The 18437-nt window shown below is 33.9% G+C and overlaps 1 protein-coding gene across 1 annotated transcript in view; it reads left to right on the forward strand.

Moving 5' to 3' along the window:
* Positions 1-18437, forward strand: part of FBXL17 (F-box and leucine rich repeat protein 17) — a 122849-nt gene that overhangs the window by 46037 nt on the left and 58375 nt on the right. Inside the window, exon 6 of the mRNA XM_083355520.1 lies at positions 1065-1195. Coding sequence (XP_083211646.1) covers positions 1065-1195 — 131 coding nt within the window. The remainder of the gene's footprint in view (positions 1-1064; positions 1196-18437) is intronic.

An 18437-nucleotide genomic window follows, 5' to 3' on the forward strand; every position in this document is an offset into this window, starting at 1 on the left:
CAGAGAAAGTTTTCTTCCTAGACCCTGCCAATCAGAATTCTGTAACCGATGGTATAACATATTTTCCCTGCCTGATTGGGTGGGATGGTTCGATGTATTGGAATGAAGATGGTTCCATAGGTAGCCTGGCCCCATGCTATGTAGCTCTATTGTCTTTTCTTGGTCGCCTTTTTGATAGTTATCAATTTTTCCAAGCATCAAGATCTTCTCTAGTGATTCTTTGCTTCCCATTGTATGTCTAAAATATAATAATAATAAAGTTGGAAGGGACCTTGGAGGTCATCTAGTCCAACCCCCTGCTCAGGCAGGAAACCCTGTACCATTTCAGACAAATGGCTGTCCAGTCTCTTCTAAAAACTTATCTGAGATTTAGACTTATCTTAACTTATTATTAATGTTCAAAGACATTAATTTTTCTTCATTCAGCCTTTTTGATCATCTAGCCTTTTTACACTACAAGTAGGAAAACTGGTCTTGACTTATATAATCATATTTTCCCCAAAATATTGGAATAGCAGAATTGGCCTTTGACTATCTTCTTTTGCCTTCAACAAGAATTTCCTTAATTCTGGTCTGCTTTCAGATACTAAAGTGGCACCATCAGCATAACCGAGGTTGTTGATTTTTTCTCAGCAATTTTAACTCTAATTTCTATTACCCCTAATTTTTCATTAGAAGTTTGACATTTCCTCCCATTGAAAACCTTGTTTTATCAGAGATTTTCCACAGACTTGAGGAACCTTTCATCCTTGGGAGATAAATACTGGGAAAAAAATGTTTTTAAAAACCAGGATGTTATATAATTACTGCTTGTTATGTTGTTAATATTTACATTAATAAATATGTTTATATTAATTCAATCATAATTATTGGCAAACAGGAACTTTGGTATTTTTTATAATACAAGTACAAAATAATTATATCTTCAGTTGGAATGAAATTTTTTGAACTTTGAATTATTCTCAACAAAAAAGAGAATTAACTTATAATGAGAGGTAGAATGCTGCATATAAGAATAATTAAGTATGCTTATATTTTACTGTCTGTTTTATTTATCTTAATAGCTAAAAAACCTTTCCAGCTTGGACTTACGTCATATCACAGAACTGGATAATGAAACTGTGATGGAGATAGTAAAAAAATGCAGAAACCTTACCTCTCTCAATCTGTGTCTGAACTGGATCATAAATGACAGGTAACTTTTTTATGGAAAAGTGAAGTGAATCCACAATATTAGTTATTACTAATAATTGATAATTTTCAGCAGATAGAGCCAACTGAATAATAGGTAGTTTTCAATTTATGACTGTGATTGTGTACAATTAAAGTGGGACTGAAAAAGTGACTAAAGCTGTGTTGTCTTTGGGAAGTGTTTTGCTGCTTGGCGGCAAATAGGAAACAAAACAGCTGGGTGAACCATGTGTTTCTGGCACTGCTTGCCACCTACAAGGTGCAGAGCAGGGCAGCCCAAAAGACCACAGGTAAGGGCTGTTGGAGGCCTTACTGAGGTTTGGGGATGGGAAGGACGAAGTCCAGAATGGCTTCGATTTTAACAGCCCCAATTCTTGGTTAACAGTTGCAATGAGAAGTGTCTGTCATAAGTTGATGTAGTCATGTACATGACAGCAACAACTTATGATAGAAATTATCCCAATTGTCATTATCCCAAATGTCTGCCTATAAAAGACTACTGAAGGATTTGTTAGTTTAGTGTAGCTATATACCTGATTCTACATTTATTGGTTCATTAGGCTCACTTTTAAAAATGTGATTCTATTCCATTTATTTATTTTACAGAATTAAAACATAAAAGTAATGTATCTTTTCCCTTGAATATTTTGAAAGCATTTTTATATATAATGCTGACTAAGTATAATTATTGTAAAAACAAGCAACTAATTGTATGAAAAAATATGTTAGAAGCCTGAGGAAGAACTGTAAATAGAACTTTACTATCTCACTCCTTCTTCTAGTATTAGTGAATTGCTACTCCACTCATATCAAGATTCAGTATTATTGAAATTGAGGCTTTTGACGTGACAAACATATATGTAATATTTACACACACACGTGATTTTATTTCAAGCATTTAAAATAGAGTAGCCCCATGATGAGATAGGGGGTAAATAGATTTAACAAATAAAAATACATTTGGCAGCTGCTCACATTTATGACTGGTTGCAGTGTCCTGTGGTCATTTGTCAATGAATTGTGATGTTTTTACCATTTTCCATCAGAAAATGCCAAAAAAAAAATCCCATTGGATATGCTGGATTCGCTCCACAATCATGTGGTTTGCTTAATGACAATGTGATTTATTTAATGACTATGGTGTCTTGCTTGATGACCATCATAAAAATGGTTGTAAAATTGAGTCAGATCACATGATGGCCACAATGAATTATGATAAAAATTTCACGCTCAGCTGTAGTCATATGTAGAGGACAATCTGTACATGAATTCCCTTTCTTCTATCCTGAGTTATATATTGCCCTTTGAATCAGAATATTGGTACTACACATTAAGAGTATATTTGTAGTAGCTTCCAGAAATATTTTTAAAAGATCAGTAATTCAAGATACAGAAGTAGAAGATTAAGAATTTACATTTAATCTGAGCATATTCAAATATAAATAAACAAGGAACAAATTTTTATTTGATCTGCTGAAAATTAACAAGTACAGTGGGATTAATTTATTGAATATTGCATAGAAAAATGTCTAATTATAATTGTAATGACCTTGGAGACCATGAAATCCTTCCTCTCTGTGAGTTATAATGCACAGGTAAGACAATTGTGTAGTAATTTGTCTTAAGATTAATAGAAGAATATGTTTTTCCTCTTTGATTCTATATGGCCACTTTCTAAAAGATATTTTGTTAGATCAAATTATAAAAATAAAATGGTAAAAGATTTTCTGCTTTAAAGTAGGTCCCTTTTGCCTTGGCTTAAGTATGTTGGCTTAGCAATTTTTTGGTTTTGAAATGGAAATATTATATGGTTAGTCCTTGTTATCCATGATTTATTATACACTGTTTTGTACATACAGTTCAGAGCTTGTTATTTGCAATGAAGGTTTTCATGTATCCAAAGGCTTTACCTTGTTTTTATATTATTTTATGGATGCACAGTGCAATAACATTGATCCATCTGAGATATGAATATCTGTGCATTCTGTACTAAAGTTAGAAATAAGCCAACAGGTTATATCCATTATCTATGAAATTAGAATTTATGTTGCAGGTATAATTATCCGGGTAATTAGAAACAAATGGCTTTCTCTAAGGTATTAAATAGCTTTAATAATAATAATAATAATAATAATAATAATAATAATAATAATAATAATAATAATAATAATAATAATAATAATGTATTATACCAATTCAGAGAGTAATAATAACAAAAAGGTATTATATGGTCCCTGGAAAACTCTTAACAAACCCAATCAGTCTGAGCCAGAAGAACCGAAGATCTGTTTTATTGCCGGCATCCATGATAATGCCCCTGTTGGTACCGAGCTGCTCCTGGTACTGGCAGAGTTCCTCTGCATGAACTACAAAAAAAACACAGCTATCACAAAGCTGATTGAGAAGACAAAACGGTATTAAATTGGTTGATGCAAAGGAACATGGAATATGCATTTTGATAACAGGGCTTAGGCATCAGAATAGATTTAACATTGTACAGAAATGGATCATAAGAATTTGTTTTGAAGATCAAACATGGTCTGTGAGACATTTGTTTTAAATGACTTGGGATTTTAGATAAGGAAATAAGAAAGACAAAAGGATTCCAGATTCAGTAGAGTTCCAAACAGAGATTCAGAAGAAACATCTGCCTGCTCTAGGTACATTAACTTTATGCTGGCACTCATTGTATGACAGTATATGTGTTTACCTCATTTGATGTTTATTGAGTTTAATTATGGTAGGAATAATTATAGGAAACAAACCATGTTTGGTTGAAGTTTCCAGTGGGAATGGTGTATTAATGTGAAGAAACAAAACTGCAATGCTTTGTAGCAACATTAGCTATTAATAGGTGTCGTGTTATGCTTTATCAAAATAACAAATTACACTGTGGGTTACTGTGATGTATAAAATATTGATTTATTCAGAATAAAGTTCTGGGTAATCTAGATCAAATTACTAATACTGTACAAACCACCTCAAAAGGTACTTCATGAAGCACCCTTTCAAGTTGCTTCTCTAAGTCTCAAAGCATACATATTTGTTAAGCAGTAAAAGGTAAGCAGAGCTGTTTACTGGCCCCTTTGTTTTTCAACTTTTGCATTAACTCCACAGTCAAGTGCTTGCTCAATGTGGACTCTCATTCACTTCAGGTACAGTAACCGGAAAACGTTGACCCGTATTATTTTATATAAATGATGCTGTGATTCCGTCACAGACATCAATCAGCCCCAGGGAAACAGTATAAAGATTTTTTTTCTCAGTACTGTATTGATAGCTATCTTCTTATTAAATACCAGAAGAAAAAAATTGATCATAGTTTCTGAAAACTTTGTAATGAGTAATTGAACTTGAACATGTTAAGTGCTTTATGTTCCATATTTTGTACAAAAAGTGATTCCAACCTGCACTTTTTAACCCCACAAAGCAAGACTCCCAGCCCTCTGCAGCCATCAAACAATTTAGGACTAAATTGTGCTAAGTTGAGGTTTAATTTTCAAAATTGAGCTTACCTACAATTATATTTTTTATTTATTTTTGTAATCTCTGTGCCATCTGACTCCCAGCGATGATAGATGGCTTAGAAAATGTTTAAAATAAAAGAAAAAAAGAAAAAAGAACAATAATGGCAAAAATATTTAACCCAAATGGGAACAAAGAAAAGGTAGAAAAGGGGGTTTCAGTTATGCTTGCCAAAGGCTTGGATAACTTATGTTGACATCTAGAAATAGCACTTTCAGTTCCTGCATTTTAGTATGTTCCTAACAGTCTTGTATCTGAATGATGGTTTTTCCCATATGGAGATGTTAGTTTGACTTAACTTTTGCCCAGAGATTTTACTCTTACAAACATTTCATTTCACCTGAAATACAATTCTGATTGGATAAATTACTGACTTATGGCCTGGAACCTTTATATTTTGTATTTATGCTTTATTATAATTTTTATGTTGCTTTGTTCAGAACACAATTGTATGAATGATTTTATGCATACGTATGGAGTAGTTCCTATAATAAGGTAATAAAAAATATTTAATAGATGAATTTCTTTCATTCTCATCTTAAATTCATCTATAACTGAAGATTGGCTTTTAAATGTTAAAGATTTTTTTTTTTTACATAACAGCAAATAACATGTGCAATGTTCTATATCTTTTTATAATACAGCATTTTATTACATACTGCACTATAATTTTTTAAAAGCTGCTGACCTCTAAAGGGTTCTAAGCTGTTTTATGTAGGTTTGTATTTTGCTGTTGTGGCTCTAAGTAATTCTTAATAAAAGAGCTGTTGATAATACTTCTTTCTTTAAGAAGCTTTGCTTTGTTTTAAAACATCTGTGACTTCAAGGCAAATGTGAGAAAGTGAAAATTAATTTATTTTTATCTAGAGCTAAAACATGTCCATGCAAGAAAGCTTTGAATTATTATTAATTTGTGATGAGTACTAGTTTTTCAACAGGATGAGCAAATACGTTTCACAGATGTTAAGCAATAAAAAGTATCCTGAAAATGATTTACTAAGGCAACCACAGTTATACTGGCTCTGTTTTTTCTAAATATTCAGAAAGAATATACATAAAGAATAGGAAAAACAATTTACTGAATTACATCTAAAGACAGTGGAAAATGTTTGTGAATTTGATATTGATTTAGAATACAGTAGTGATGACAAATGTTAGTACATTCTCCTTTGTTTTCTCTCGCCATTGTGGTTGCATTTCTGGCACAGTGTAAAATTGCTCTAAGGATTTCAGAGGATTCCTTCAGTTATTTGGTAAACAATTCATAGTTTATCCATGGCAGATGTGCTAATATTTGATTGTTTAAGCAATTTTGGGTTGAGATCAGCATAACATGGTTTGTAGGTTAGTGTTATCCTTCTAAAGCAAAGCAGTGGTTAAATGCAAGAATGCTTGTATTATGGCAAAAATTATTAAAATAGTAATCAAATAAATATTAATTTATTAGTTTCTTGACTGTTTGAATTAAGAATTAACTAAGACCTAAGAATTAAGATTTTTTTGAATTAAGAATGATATAACTATTTTGTTCCAAAAGAGAATCCTATGTGAATAAAAAACAAGCACTACTGATTTCATGCTTCAAACTGGGAAAACATCTCTAACATCTTTTGTCGTAAGTCACATCTTCAGTACCATACTACTTAAAGGACAATAGTTATTACTAGTTCCAAAAGAGTATGTAAATTTGTAGTAAAAATCTTATTTTTTTCTAAGCAGTCAAGACTTGCTCAGATCTGGTTCCAGTTTGCATCAGGACTTCCTTAATCTGCAGTTGATTGTAGAATACTGTTGGAACAACTAGTGACGGGATGGGTGGGGGGGGCATTTTCTAAAAGACAACAGTTGCAGCAGCATGATGGAAGCCCTGTCCCTTTGTGTGCACATTTAACTGATGATAACAGAGATACAGAAAGGGTAGGGATTGGATTGCATTACTGCCACCACCATCTTCTACCTTTCCCTTGCAGATGTCACTAGGAATTTATAATTACCAGATGTTGGGAACCACTTTCTGTTTTAATTATCCCTTAGTTGGCTGTATTTTGTACCTGAACATCTGCAACCTGTTAAAGACTTTTAGCATGCTTGATTACTTTGCTCCTATGGTTTACAGTCATTAATGGGATATTCATAGTTAGTTTACTTTTTAAAATTGATTAATATCATACTGATCAGCAGATGCTCCAACTTCGTGTTCCCATTTGGTTTTTACCTGTTTTCTCTTATTATCACAGTATGTTTGCTGAGATTTAATTTTGTTCCTGACTCTAAATTTGCATCAGTAGCTAAGTGCTTCAGTTGTAAGGTACATCATCTCAATTATTTATTTATTTATTTATTTATTTATTTATTTATTTTTATAAACCGCCCTTCTCCCGAGGGACTCGGGGCGGTGTACAGAGTAATAGTTATCAATTTTATAGTGTTTGACTAAGAATAATAATTTATTCATTTTCTCTGGATTTCTTCTTTCCTTCCAACAGGAACATGTTTCAGTGTGCTCCTGTATGTAATAGAGAATCCATGTTTGCATGTAGTCTTCAGTATACAACAACAATTGGGACCAGAGTTTGGTCATCATGATAGTCATAAGTCAATGTACCCATGTGACTGGACCCTATTTTACAACTATTTTTATGGTGGTTATTAAGTAAATCATGTTGTAAGTATGAGCCATTCTCCCATATGAGCATTTTTTGCCAGAAACTGGCAAAAAGCACCAGAAACCAGCAAAAAAACTTTGCAAATCATGATCACATGACCACAGAATGTAAATGGGTGCCAGTTACCAAGTACTCAAAATGTGGTCATGTCACTGCGTGGGGGTGCAATATTTTACATGGCTGTATGCGCTTTATGGGCTATAAAGTCCCATTTCCAAAGCCTTCATAACTGTAAATGGTTGTTAAATCACCAGTTCTATGTCAAAGGCTACCTGTAATAGTATGCACAAGTCTTTGTGACAGATCCAAAGATGCTTTTCCAAAAGATTTTCATGGTTTTTTCTTTGGAAACATTTCACTTCTCATCCAAGAAGTTTCTTCAGTTCCTTCTTTGTAACAGAATTGTGAATACTGTGATAATGTTGATAACTCTAAATGTACTTTCAAGTTGGCCTTAAAAGTGGTCAGAGATCTAAACTGTTAATTTGTTAGAATTGGGAAGATCCCAATGTTGAGCCTAGGACACATAGATTTGGGAATAGGATTGCTGTTGGAGGATGGAGGCGAGCCATATTATGGGGTGATGGGCATAGAGACAGATGGTGAGAAATGGAGTGGACTACTCTCACATAATATGGATCCATTGTTTTATACTGGTTTTGTGTTCCAGTATCTTGATCTCAGCCCTTGTACCCTGTTAGCAGATCTTCAACAACCCTGACCGTTAGCTATTGCTACTGAATTTCAAGTCAATCAGCAATAAGACATCTCTTATCAATGATTTAACTATTGATAAAAAGGCCAGCCTAGCATGTAATACTGAAACCAGTTTGGAAGGGCAGGTAGCCATTCTGGAGATTTGTCCAGATATTCTATCAGCCAAGACCTGGGTTTGGGGTGGAGGTGTGATGATTGCCATATGGGAATCTCTTATAGCTTTCAGGGGCATTGCACCACAGTTCACCATATATGAGACTCTGTTCATTATGTTGGGCTCAGTTGGGACTGTTGCTGTTCCCTGCTGTGTAGCACCCTCTTTGCTTGAACTCCGTGACTCCATTCTGGGTTGGCAGTGGAGTTTTCCAGATGTGTGGTTCCAGAGTACTATAATTTGCCTTCTCTAAGAATGGGATTTGAGGTGGCTCAGGAGTTCATAGTAACCATGACACCCATGGACATATCCCAGATCACCAAGATCCTGACATGGGATAATGTTCGTACATCAGGTCTGGTATTTCAGTTGGAATAGTGGCTGTATGATCTGAAATTGGAGGAGCTCTTGGTGTCTTCCTTATTATGTTAGAACATGATTTCCATGGGATTTTCTAATGCCACTATCCACTGCAGGGAGGCTACACCTATTGTACTTGTCTGCCTCCAGTGACTGAATGAACCTGGGTGGTTTCTGAGGGAGCTGGTGATTGTTCCGGGTAGTTTGTTGCACGGTCCAACTGAAGCCTTGGCTGCTGCTTGGAATAAGAGAGTAGCAGAGGCATTTGATCAGATTACATTCATGCGGTCTTTCTTCTTTCAGGGATTGGGTTGAGAACTACATGTATGTATTAGAATTGTAAATATATACATACCGTATACACAGATTCATGAGTAGTAACTGATTTGCTTCACTAAAGAGTATAATTATAGTTCCAGTAAAATGTATCCATACTTATTTTCCTAGAATTTCCTAGAATCTTAGCTGAAATATTTACCCAGAACATGACTTTGTTATAAAGTATTATTTTCCTATTGTGAACTCTATCAGCTATCAATCAGTGAAATTTAATGGTGAACCTGTTGATAATTAAGTGAAGGATTGGCAAGCAGGTTTATTGGTATCTCTTTGACTCTTTATATACATGCTATAAAATTTTGTGTGAGACATTGGTATAAGGAGAGAAATTACTTGGTTTTATTGATTGTCATGAATATTTGAATAATATTTTCTTGCCTTTATTTCTCATAGGCTTTGTGATGTTTTTTCAGAAATTTGGGCCCTACATTTCTGCTTAAGTGGTATCACTTTGAATATTTTTGCATTAGCAGCTGTATAAAAGCAATATGCTATATAAAAACCAGATTATATCATGGTTCTGCTTTAGCATAAGGAAAATGAGTATTAGTCACAATAGGTAGTGTTGAACTACTTGGAGGCTCTTTTATCAATAAATCAACTGAATTTTGGAAATGCTTGACTAAATTAAATATTGAATGATGGAGACTAGGGTTATTTCAACAAAGTCTCTGAAATGGTTAAATTTTCTCTGCATTAGTACATAACCTTTCTATTTCATTTTTATCCATTTTTATTAGTACTTTATAAGCAATGTTGAGATAAAATATATTTAAATGATTGTGCATTTATTATAATCTGGCCAATTGTTGACTGACATTTAGGTTTTAGTTCAAAATGAAGTCCTGAAGATGAATATTTGAAAATAAGTCCTTTAGGACAGCAGTATATGAATTAGCACAAAATAAACTAATCCACAGTAGATTATATTCCATAATGTTCTTTCACCAGAGAGAGTTCCTTGAGGTGTTCATCACCCTCCCATGTCTTTCATGCCTGGTATATATTATAATGTTGGGGACCATTTAGAACAGGGATCTCCTACCTTGGCAACTTTAAGACTTGTGGACTTCAACCACCATGCTGGCTGCAGAATTCTGGGAGCTGAGGTCCACAAGTCTTAAAGTTGCCAAGGTTGTCAATGGTTGGAGACCCATGATATAGAACAAATATAAGGATTCTAGAATAAAAAGAAACAACTATTTCATTAGTGGGATAATATAATTAAATAAAATAATGAAACTAGTAGAAGCTGGAAAAATACAGTGTAATGAGCATTATTTGATAAAATCCACATAGAGTTAAAAGTCCAAAACATAATTGGACTATGAAAGGAAACTGGAATATATACCATGTTACGGCTTGCTACTAAGAATAACCAGGTATATTGGGGTGTTAGACCAGGAATGGGGTATGAGCCTAAATACTTTAATTTTAAATTTTAAAATCTGTAGCTACAAACTCATAGGAACAAAGAAGAGTTTTTAGAGATACCTGAATCTAAATCAGAATATTGTATAACAATATGTGTATTCATATTCATGGAGGGCAAAGGAGCTTTGTAACTGGCATGGGCGCCTTCATACCTTTTGGCTGCCTACTCCAGATCAGAAGCACTCATGTTCCCTTGGGTCCCTGACAATTTGCTGCGACCAACTAATCATCACTGGCTCACTGCTACCAATTCATCGCAGGACAGCTTGACATGGCCAACTCATTGCAAGGACAACTTGCCATGGAAGCTGGGTGGGTGAGCAGCGGACAGATCAAGGGGTGTGTTCAGCAGGTGGATGGGAAGAGCGTGTGGTGAAAGGATGAACTATGTGGGTAGCAGGGGGGAGAGCCATGTGGACAAGGAAGCAGTGGACAAAGTGTGCAGGGTGTGTGGTAGGCGAGTGGGTGGGTGGGCAGAGCATGTGGCAAGACAATGGATCACACTGGCAGCCAGAGGGAGAACCAGGCAGTGAGTGAGTGAGTGGTGGGCAGAGCAAGTGGGGTACGGCAAGAAGATGGACTGCATCCATCTTATATATGTCGATACATGTGCACACTATAGATATACTTTTCCCTGGCACTTTATATTAACTGCGGTATGAAGTCTGAAACCAAAAATATAGTTTAATGTATAGGTTTAATAAATTCACCAAAGAAAGAAAAATATATCTGGAGAAGAACTAGATTTAGTAGACCATTACATATACCTTGGCCAATGGATCTCAGTGGAAAGTGATACAATGAAGGAAATTAAATGGCATGTTAAATGTGAATGGCAGGACAATTTCCCCCTTTGCCTGAAGAGAAAAGTTTTTAATCAGTATGTGCTACCTGTTCTAACATAAGCCAGTGAAACATGGATCCTAACTTCACAATCAATACAAAAGCTAAGAGCTATGGAAGGTTACATGCTTGGCATCACAAGACAAGATAGGAAGACCTGCACATGGATTAGAGAACAAAAGTATACAATATCATCAAGAGAATAAAAGAATTGAAATGGCAAAAAGAACTGATGGCGGGTGGACCAAAGCAGTCATAAAATGGACCCCACTTGATCCATGAAACAAGATGGATCAATGGACATCAACAAGTATGGTGGGCCCAATTGGCAAAAGATAGTTCAGGACCGTATTGATTGGAAACATGTGGAAGAGGCCTTCATCCTGCAGTAGATAAATGGCTAAGATGATGATGATATGTGACACATTTGAAAATGTTATTTTTCTAATTGGTTTGGTATTATTGCATATATAGGGAAAATGTCCATCTCATTTTCAGTAAACTAATTGTCCCAATTAAACTGGTATTAGTTCAGACTTGTTCCATTTCAAATGTTTTGTGCTATAGTAGAGAAATAAAGCAATGTCAATTTATCTTTTACTGTGCTTCTTGGAATTCATGTGTTATAAAATCTAGCAGCTATACAGTATCAATTACAAATCGGTATGACTTCACTGCTTCACTTACCTATTTTTATGTATTCCTTGACATGAGAAATAGTTTTTTCTTATTTTTCCCCTAAAAAAATTATTTAGCACTAGCAAAAGATTTTGCACTACTACTTTTTAAAAGAGATTTGGCTACTAGTGCCCAGTAATATGTGCTTATGTTTTTGCTTAATTGTATGTTTTTATTTCTTATTTATTGATGATTTTTAGTGAATTTTAAGTGACAATGTTACCACAAATGTTATTCCACATATTTCCTATATAAATATTTATTCTATTTCTTATATTTTGGGAAAGTGCTAAACAAATATATTCAGGAGACAAATATATGAGAATGAATCTGTATAGAAGAAATGAATAATTATGCAAAAATGTTTAATGAAAACAATGTAATTTCCTATCTCTCCCTGTCCTCTATCTGTATTTAATTGGTGACAAATACCAGCTTAGGATAATTAAAAAAGAGAATAAAACCACTTCCATATGGTCCAGTATTTGAAAGCTGAAACAGTTTCCTGAGGCCTGTAGAGAACAGAATATTTAAAATAGTTAATAGGAAACCAATTTCTAAAGCAGTTAGCTAGATTTCTGTACTGTCAGCAAAGATAATGTTGTTTTCAGTTTCTTGTACTTTAAATGCTGTTTAGGGAGCTATGTAAGTTATAATTAATACATAAAGAGAATCAGAATGTTATCCTCACATAAATTGGCACTCTTGTAGAAACTAAAGGGATATTGGCAAACTATTTACCTATATGAATGGCCAAAAGTATCATCAAACTATTTACATTTACCCCTTCTTTCCAGAAATCACTAATCCATAAAATTAACAATATAATCCACTTCTGTTATAGTAGATCTAGAATAAACTTTTCTAACATATGAATACATTTGTATTAATTAAATATATGGTATATTGTTTATAAATAAGCCATTTCTTTTAACACTTCATTCATAGGATATTTCTTTTGAAATTTATTACAACTTACAGCTATGAACCAGCAGGTCAGGTATTGGCTACCATACATTATGTTAATAGATACAGGGCAATGAATGTTGCTGCTTTCAGGTTGTAAGGATTAGACGGTGATATCACTGTTGCCTAGGGGATGCCCTTTCATATCAGTTGCTCACTGAAATGGTACCTATTTATCTACTTGCGATCATTCACTTTCAAATTGCTAAGTGGGCAGGAGTTGAAGCAAATGATGGTAGCTCACCCATCACAGCAACACTCACAGCTCGAACATGGGCTTGCTGATTGTCAGCTCAGTTTTCTAAACACATGAGCCATCCTATTCCATCAGAGCAATGGATGACAATGAAGTAATGTCATCTGGAATAATGCTTATTCTGTTGCCATGCCTGTCCTCTGAAATGAGATTCTCCCGATATCCATGTACCTTCTATCCTGGTGGCTTTTTGGAAAGCCTTATGGACTTGCTGTATTCCCAGGCCTCAGATTAGAGTGATTGGAATCACTGCTACATTATGTGTGGATAGGGTTGACTGGATCTGCCATGGATTCCTGATGTTTATTCTAGTGTTTGTATTCTGTTTTTATGCTGTTCCTTTTATTGTATACACAGGATCAGTTGGAATTGGGCAGTTCTTAAATCAAATAAATTAAGGCCATCTATTGTGCTGCTATAAAGAATATGCTAGGCATCTTCTGGCTTGCTTATCTGGGAGTAGTTTGTTCAGATCTTCATGACTAAACCAACTACCAGTTTGTCAAATACTTCTCTCTCCTGCTTTGTGGAAGTGATCCGGGTCGTGGTAGGTGTCTGGGGCCATGCAGTACTTCAGTGAAGTTCTCAGTTTTAAAAATAGGTAAATCATTCTCAGTGGCAAAATCTTCAGCCATTTGCATTTCCTGACTGTTCATTTGTTGTGGTGGCATATTATATTCTGAACTAAACAAAATTACCTTCTTCCAATTTTGTTTGTTTTGGAGAGAGAGGGTCTAATTTTCCTAGTGGTTATAGTTATTTTATTTATACTTAGTTTTAATTTTTGTATTTTTTGTAAATTGATAGGAAAATTTGTTGTAGATTTACCTATAGATAATCATACAAAAATGAGCATACAAGAAAGAAAAAATCCTATTTTTTTCCCTCTTTTGTATTTGCACCTTTCTATTTGTTCTCTTCCAATAATAGGTTATCAAGGATATGAGACATGTGTTATTTACAATTCCCTCAGGGTATAATACAATTCAGGGCTATTTCTTAAGTTTTAATTTAAGACAAAGTAGATATCACAATATGAACACTTAAAACTTCCTTGATCTCAATCCAGAGCTGCTGCAGTTTATAGTCATTATTATATGAAACTGTAAGGTGTAGTTCATTTACTTAAATCATAATAATATTTGGAATTGCACTTATTTTAATACCTAAATACCTAATATTTTAATATATAGTTAGTTCAAAAAGCAATTTGCATTATAGTATACAAAACATTTTATTGCTACTTTGTTTAAGTTGACTTTGATGGATGCTTAAATAAAGCTAAATTTCATTATAAATCTTCCTTACAATAAGCTTTTTTATTATATTTCTTTGGAGCTGCATTACAGATCCATTTATCCATTTGATCCACTAATGTTTCTTTTACTCATAGTTATTCTTCAATAGCTTTTTCTTTTCCACAGTAGGTTTAAGGTTTGTTGGGAAGAACTGCTGAAACAAGAACGTTTTCTTAGTAGGTCTTAGCACCGCCCTGAGTCCTTTGGGAGAAGGGCGGTATAAAAATTATATTATTATTATTATTATTATTATTATTATTATTATTATTATTATTATTATTATTATTATTATTGTAATCAAGTATCTTGCTTATAATTCATATTTCAGTTTAAGAAAATAGTGCTTTTATTCTAAGATTGTTAGAGATTTTTGTTCATGTCAAATGATGACTATTGGTTTGAGTCTGATATCAATATCATCCAGTGCGTTTCTGGATGATGGATAAGTTGCATACTAAAAAAATGCAATTTTTCAATGGACCATAGATTATGACTTACTGTCAGTGGGAAATAACTGCCTCTTTTCTGTATTCCAATTATCTCTTTTTAGTGTCATGTTAAAGTAATTTCATGCTACTATCAATAACTTGTTAGCTATTATATATGCACATTTTGCACACATTTTGAAGTTAACTTCATTTTCTATGTAATGTTTTATTTTGTTCTTTTTTCACATTTAACTGTGAAACAGAATATTATTTTTCCTTTAGTATAGGATGTAGGATAATATATAAAATGGGACTAAAAGGCTTTTGAATTCATTTTTATAATATTTCATCATCCCAAAATAATTAATGAAAATAAAATTTCATGAACAACAATAATTCCAGTTAATTAAAAATGTCCTTCTTTAAATAAAGTGGAATTAACTGGAAACATTTCTATAGTAACACACCCTGTTAGAGGTTGAAAAATCACATAAAAATCACTTCGGGTTTTCCTTGAACTCCACTGATTAAGCCTAATATTCATCTTATGTGGAATGAACTCTGTCTCAAACTTTATAGAAAATGAAGAATATTGGCATCTGTTCTAATGAATGGTTGCCTTGCAAAAAACTTAAGTGAGTTGGCCCAAGAACTGTCTCAGTATGACGAGCTAAACACAGGCATTGTTCAGTGAGCAGCCTCTGTGTCATTTTGGAAATTAAATCTTGGCTAGCTAACATTAGGTCTGTATACACACATTGAGTTTCTTTGTCTGTTTACTGTAGTATTCTTTCATTTCATACAAAGTTCTAAAGAGGTCCTTGAATGCCTCCGCCTTTAAAAATGCCCTGAAACAAGTATTTGATATAAGGATGACATAGCCCTTCTCTCTTTATTTGATAACATTCCTCTGTTCACACATCAAAAGGCTTAATAATAAATTCTCATACTAGCTTTGCTATAACCAGAAAGCAGGAAAGGAATTTTTAGCTAGTGGCGGTTAGCATTATAGTTGTAAAAAGGAATTTTACAATAATAATCATGTTTTGTAATATAGCTATGTTTCCATTGTCTTCTCCATTTACAGTAGTGCTTCTGTTCCCCCCCTTCCCTCAGATAGATTACATCCAGCTGTCCCTTTTATGGGCTTACTTGAAATCTGGAACTTCTTTTAAAATCTATAAAATACAGAAAAAATCCTAAAACATTAGTCAATTCACTGCTGTACACATTTTTTTTCCAGTTAGGCATTTGTGACTTGACAGTAATTCCTGAGCTATTGCATACATTTAAATAATGGATCAGACACTGAAGAAAATTGGAAACCAATCGGCAATCCCTGACAAAGTCACAGGCTCTTGTTTCACCTCTCCTATATGCTATAACAAAAGATCAAAAGAATAATAGCAGTTCTTTTTTTCCCCTTCAAGCAGGGAAAATAGAATAACAAAATATGTTAAGTTACAATTTAGCTTCTCCCAATTTGCTTCCCGGATTATGTTATATTTGATAACTTTCCATCATACAACCTCTTACCAATTTTAATTGTGCACAGAATGACCAAAATTGGTTGTTAACATGTCTGATTCCAGAATCCAAGTGAACCTACAGTAGCCTAGTTGTTTCTTGAAACTAATATCCATAGCAAAACCAAAATTCAATCTTACCTATGTTACCTTGATTTTTCTACAGTGTGTATTGCTTTCAGCTTTTAAAATGAGAATTAGAAGTGATAGCATCAGACAATGCTTGCTGTTTTTGTAGTTCTATTTGGACATCGCCTTATCTTAGATTCCAATTGACTGTATTACCAGAAAATTGCCATGGGACTATTTCTGTCTGAAGTAGAACTGCTCAGCTGTAATTAGAATTTCTCTGTCAAATAATTTGAAGAATTTAGAAGATGAACTAAAAGTGTTAGTTGGGACCATGGAAATTCTGGGACAGTCTGCAGTTTGTCTTTGCTATTAAAATGAGAATGAGATAGATATACAGGTAGTTCTCAACTTACAGCAATTCATTCAGCCATCGTTCAAAGATACAATGGCAATGAAAAAAAGAATTTACAGCTAGTCCTTGTACGTTGGAATGGTCATGTTATCAAAATTTGCGTGCTTGGCAACTTGAATTTCTGGTCCCAATTGTGGTTGTAAATCAAGGACTGTCTGTATATAATATACTGGCAGCCTTCCTGGTTGTTGCAATGTTGGAATGCAAATTATATATATATATATGTCTTTTTTATTCCAGAAGTTATTTTTTAATGTAACATATAACAGGATTTAGCATATTTTAGTTGTTCAGCTTCTCTCTGATTTTCTTATTTTCCTCTGGCAATTCATCAAGCATACCATTCAGAAATCTAGTCAATTCATTACTCCATTCTTTTTTTCCCCTTAAATGTTCCCCTATGAGTAAACCTTACATTTGCAGCTTTCTGAAGGAAATATTTTGTAAAATAGGAAGAAATATTTTTAAATATTCTGATGAAAGGTAGTGGAAAACCACTTTTGTTTTCTTGGCAATCAACTATCATATTGTTGCTATGGATGGATTCAGCTTTTTCTTCTTTAAGAGCTTCCTTAACATATTAATCATAAAGCTAAATGGAAAGGATTTTCTTAATATGGGCTGCCTTACAGAAAATCAGCAACAACCTTTACTTCAGTACTTACTCTGAAGGTTAAACCAACAGATTTACCTTAGTATTTAGTTTTGCTTGTCTGTTATTAGTTGTTTTACCAAAAACAGATTTCCTTCTTTCCCCCCCTCCCCCAAATACTAGCTAACTAAAAGCCATCCAGGAAACTTAAAAAGCCCTGACTGGCAACCTTGGTATATGCATTTTAAATAGTCAGCAACACAGAACATCAACAAAAGAGGTTGTGCACATTCAGAAGAATTCCTGAAGAATTAACAGGACAAACAAGAGTGAGAACAACAAATCAGCAAGTTAAAGCATCTGCCATGTAGCAAATTGTACTGTAGTAAATGGTACCTGAGTAAAATGTGTGTATGGACACCAAATATTACCAAGCAAAAACAATAGTCTGCATTTTCAAATCTACAATTTCCCTGGGAATGTAGAATTCAGTAAACACTAGCACTTTTTCACACAAATGAAATTGATAATATTCTGGCTTTTTAAAAATGCATTCAGAATCAAGAATTCCAAAAAAGGGTTTGCTCAAGTAGATCAAACCATAAAGCATAAAAAAGACTCTGTGTTCTTGGTTTGCTGATTTCATGCATAGATGTAGACTATGGGTATACTCTTTTGTCCATTGATTGTGAAGCTGTCTGCATCCTTGAAGATCAAAGGCATCCTTAGTCAGCATCAACATAGGCAGAAAGCATGACACAGAAAACATATCTGATTTCCAGAACCCAGTTCTATATTTACTCATTTTTGGGGATTTGTGTGCCATTTGATGAAGTGAGCTACAGCTTATGCCTTTTATCAAAATTTGTTGGTTGAAAAAGTGGTATCAGATTACTTATTTTTATCACCATAATCTAATTCAGATCTCCTCCTATAATGACCCTTGAATCATAACAATGAACCCACAAAACCCTTGTGGC

Source organism: Vipera ursinii (genome assembly GCF_947247035.1).
Source record: "Vipera ursinii genome assembly, chromosome: 2".
Taxonomy (NCBI): Eukaryota; Metazoa; Chordata; class Lepidosauria; order Squamata; family Viperidae; genus Vipera; species Vipera ursinii.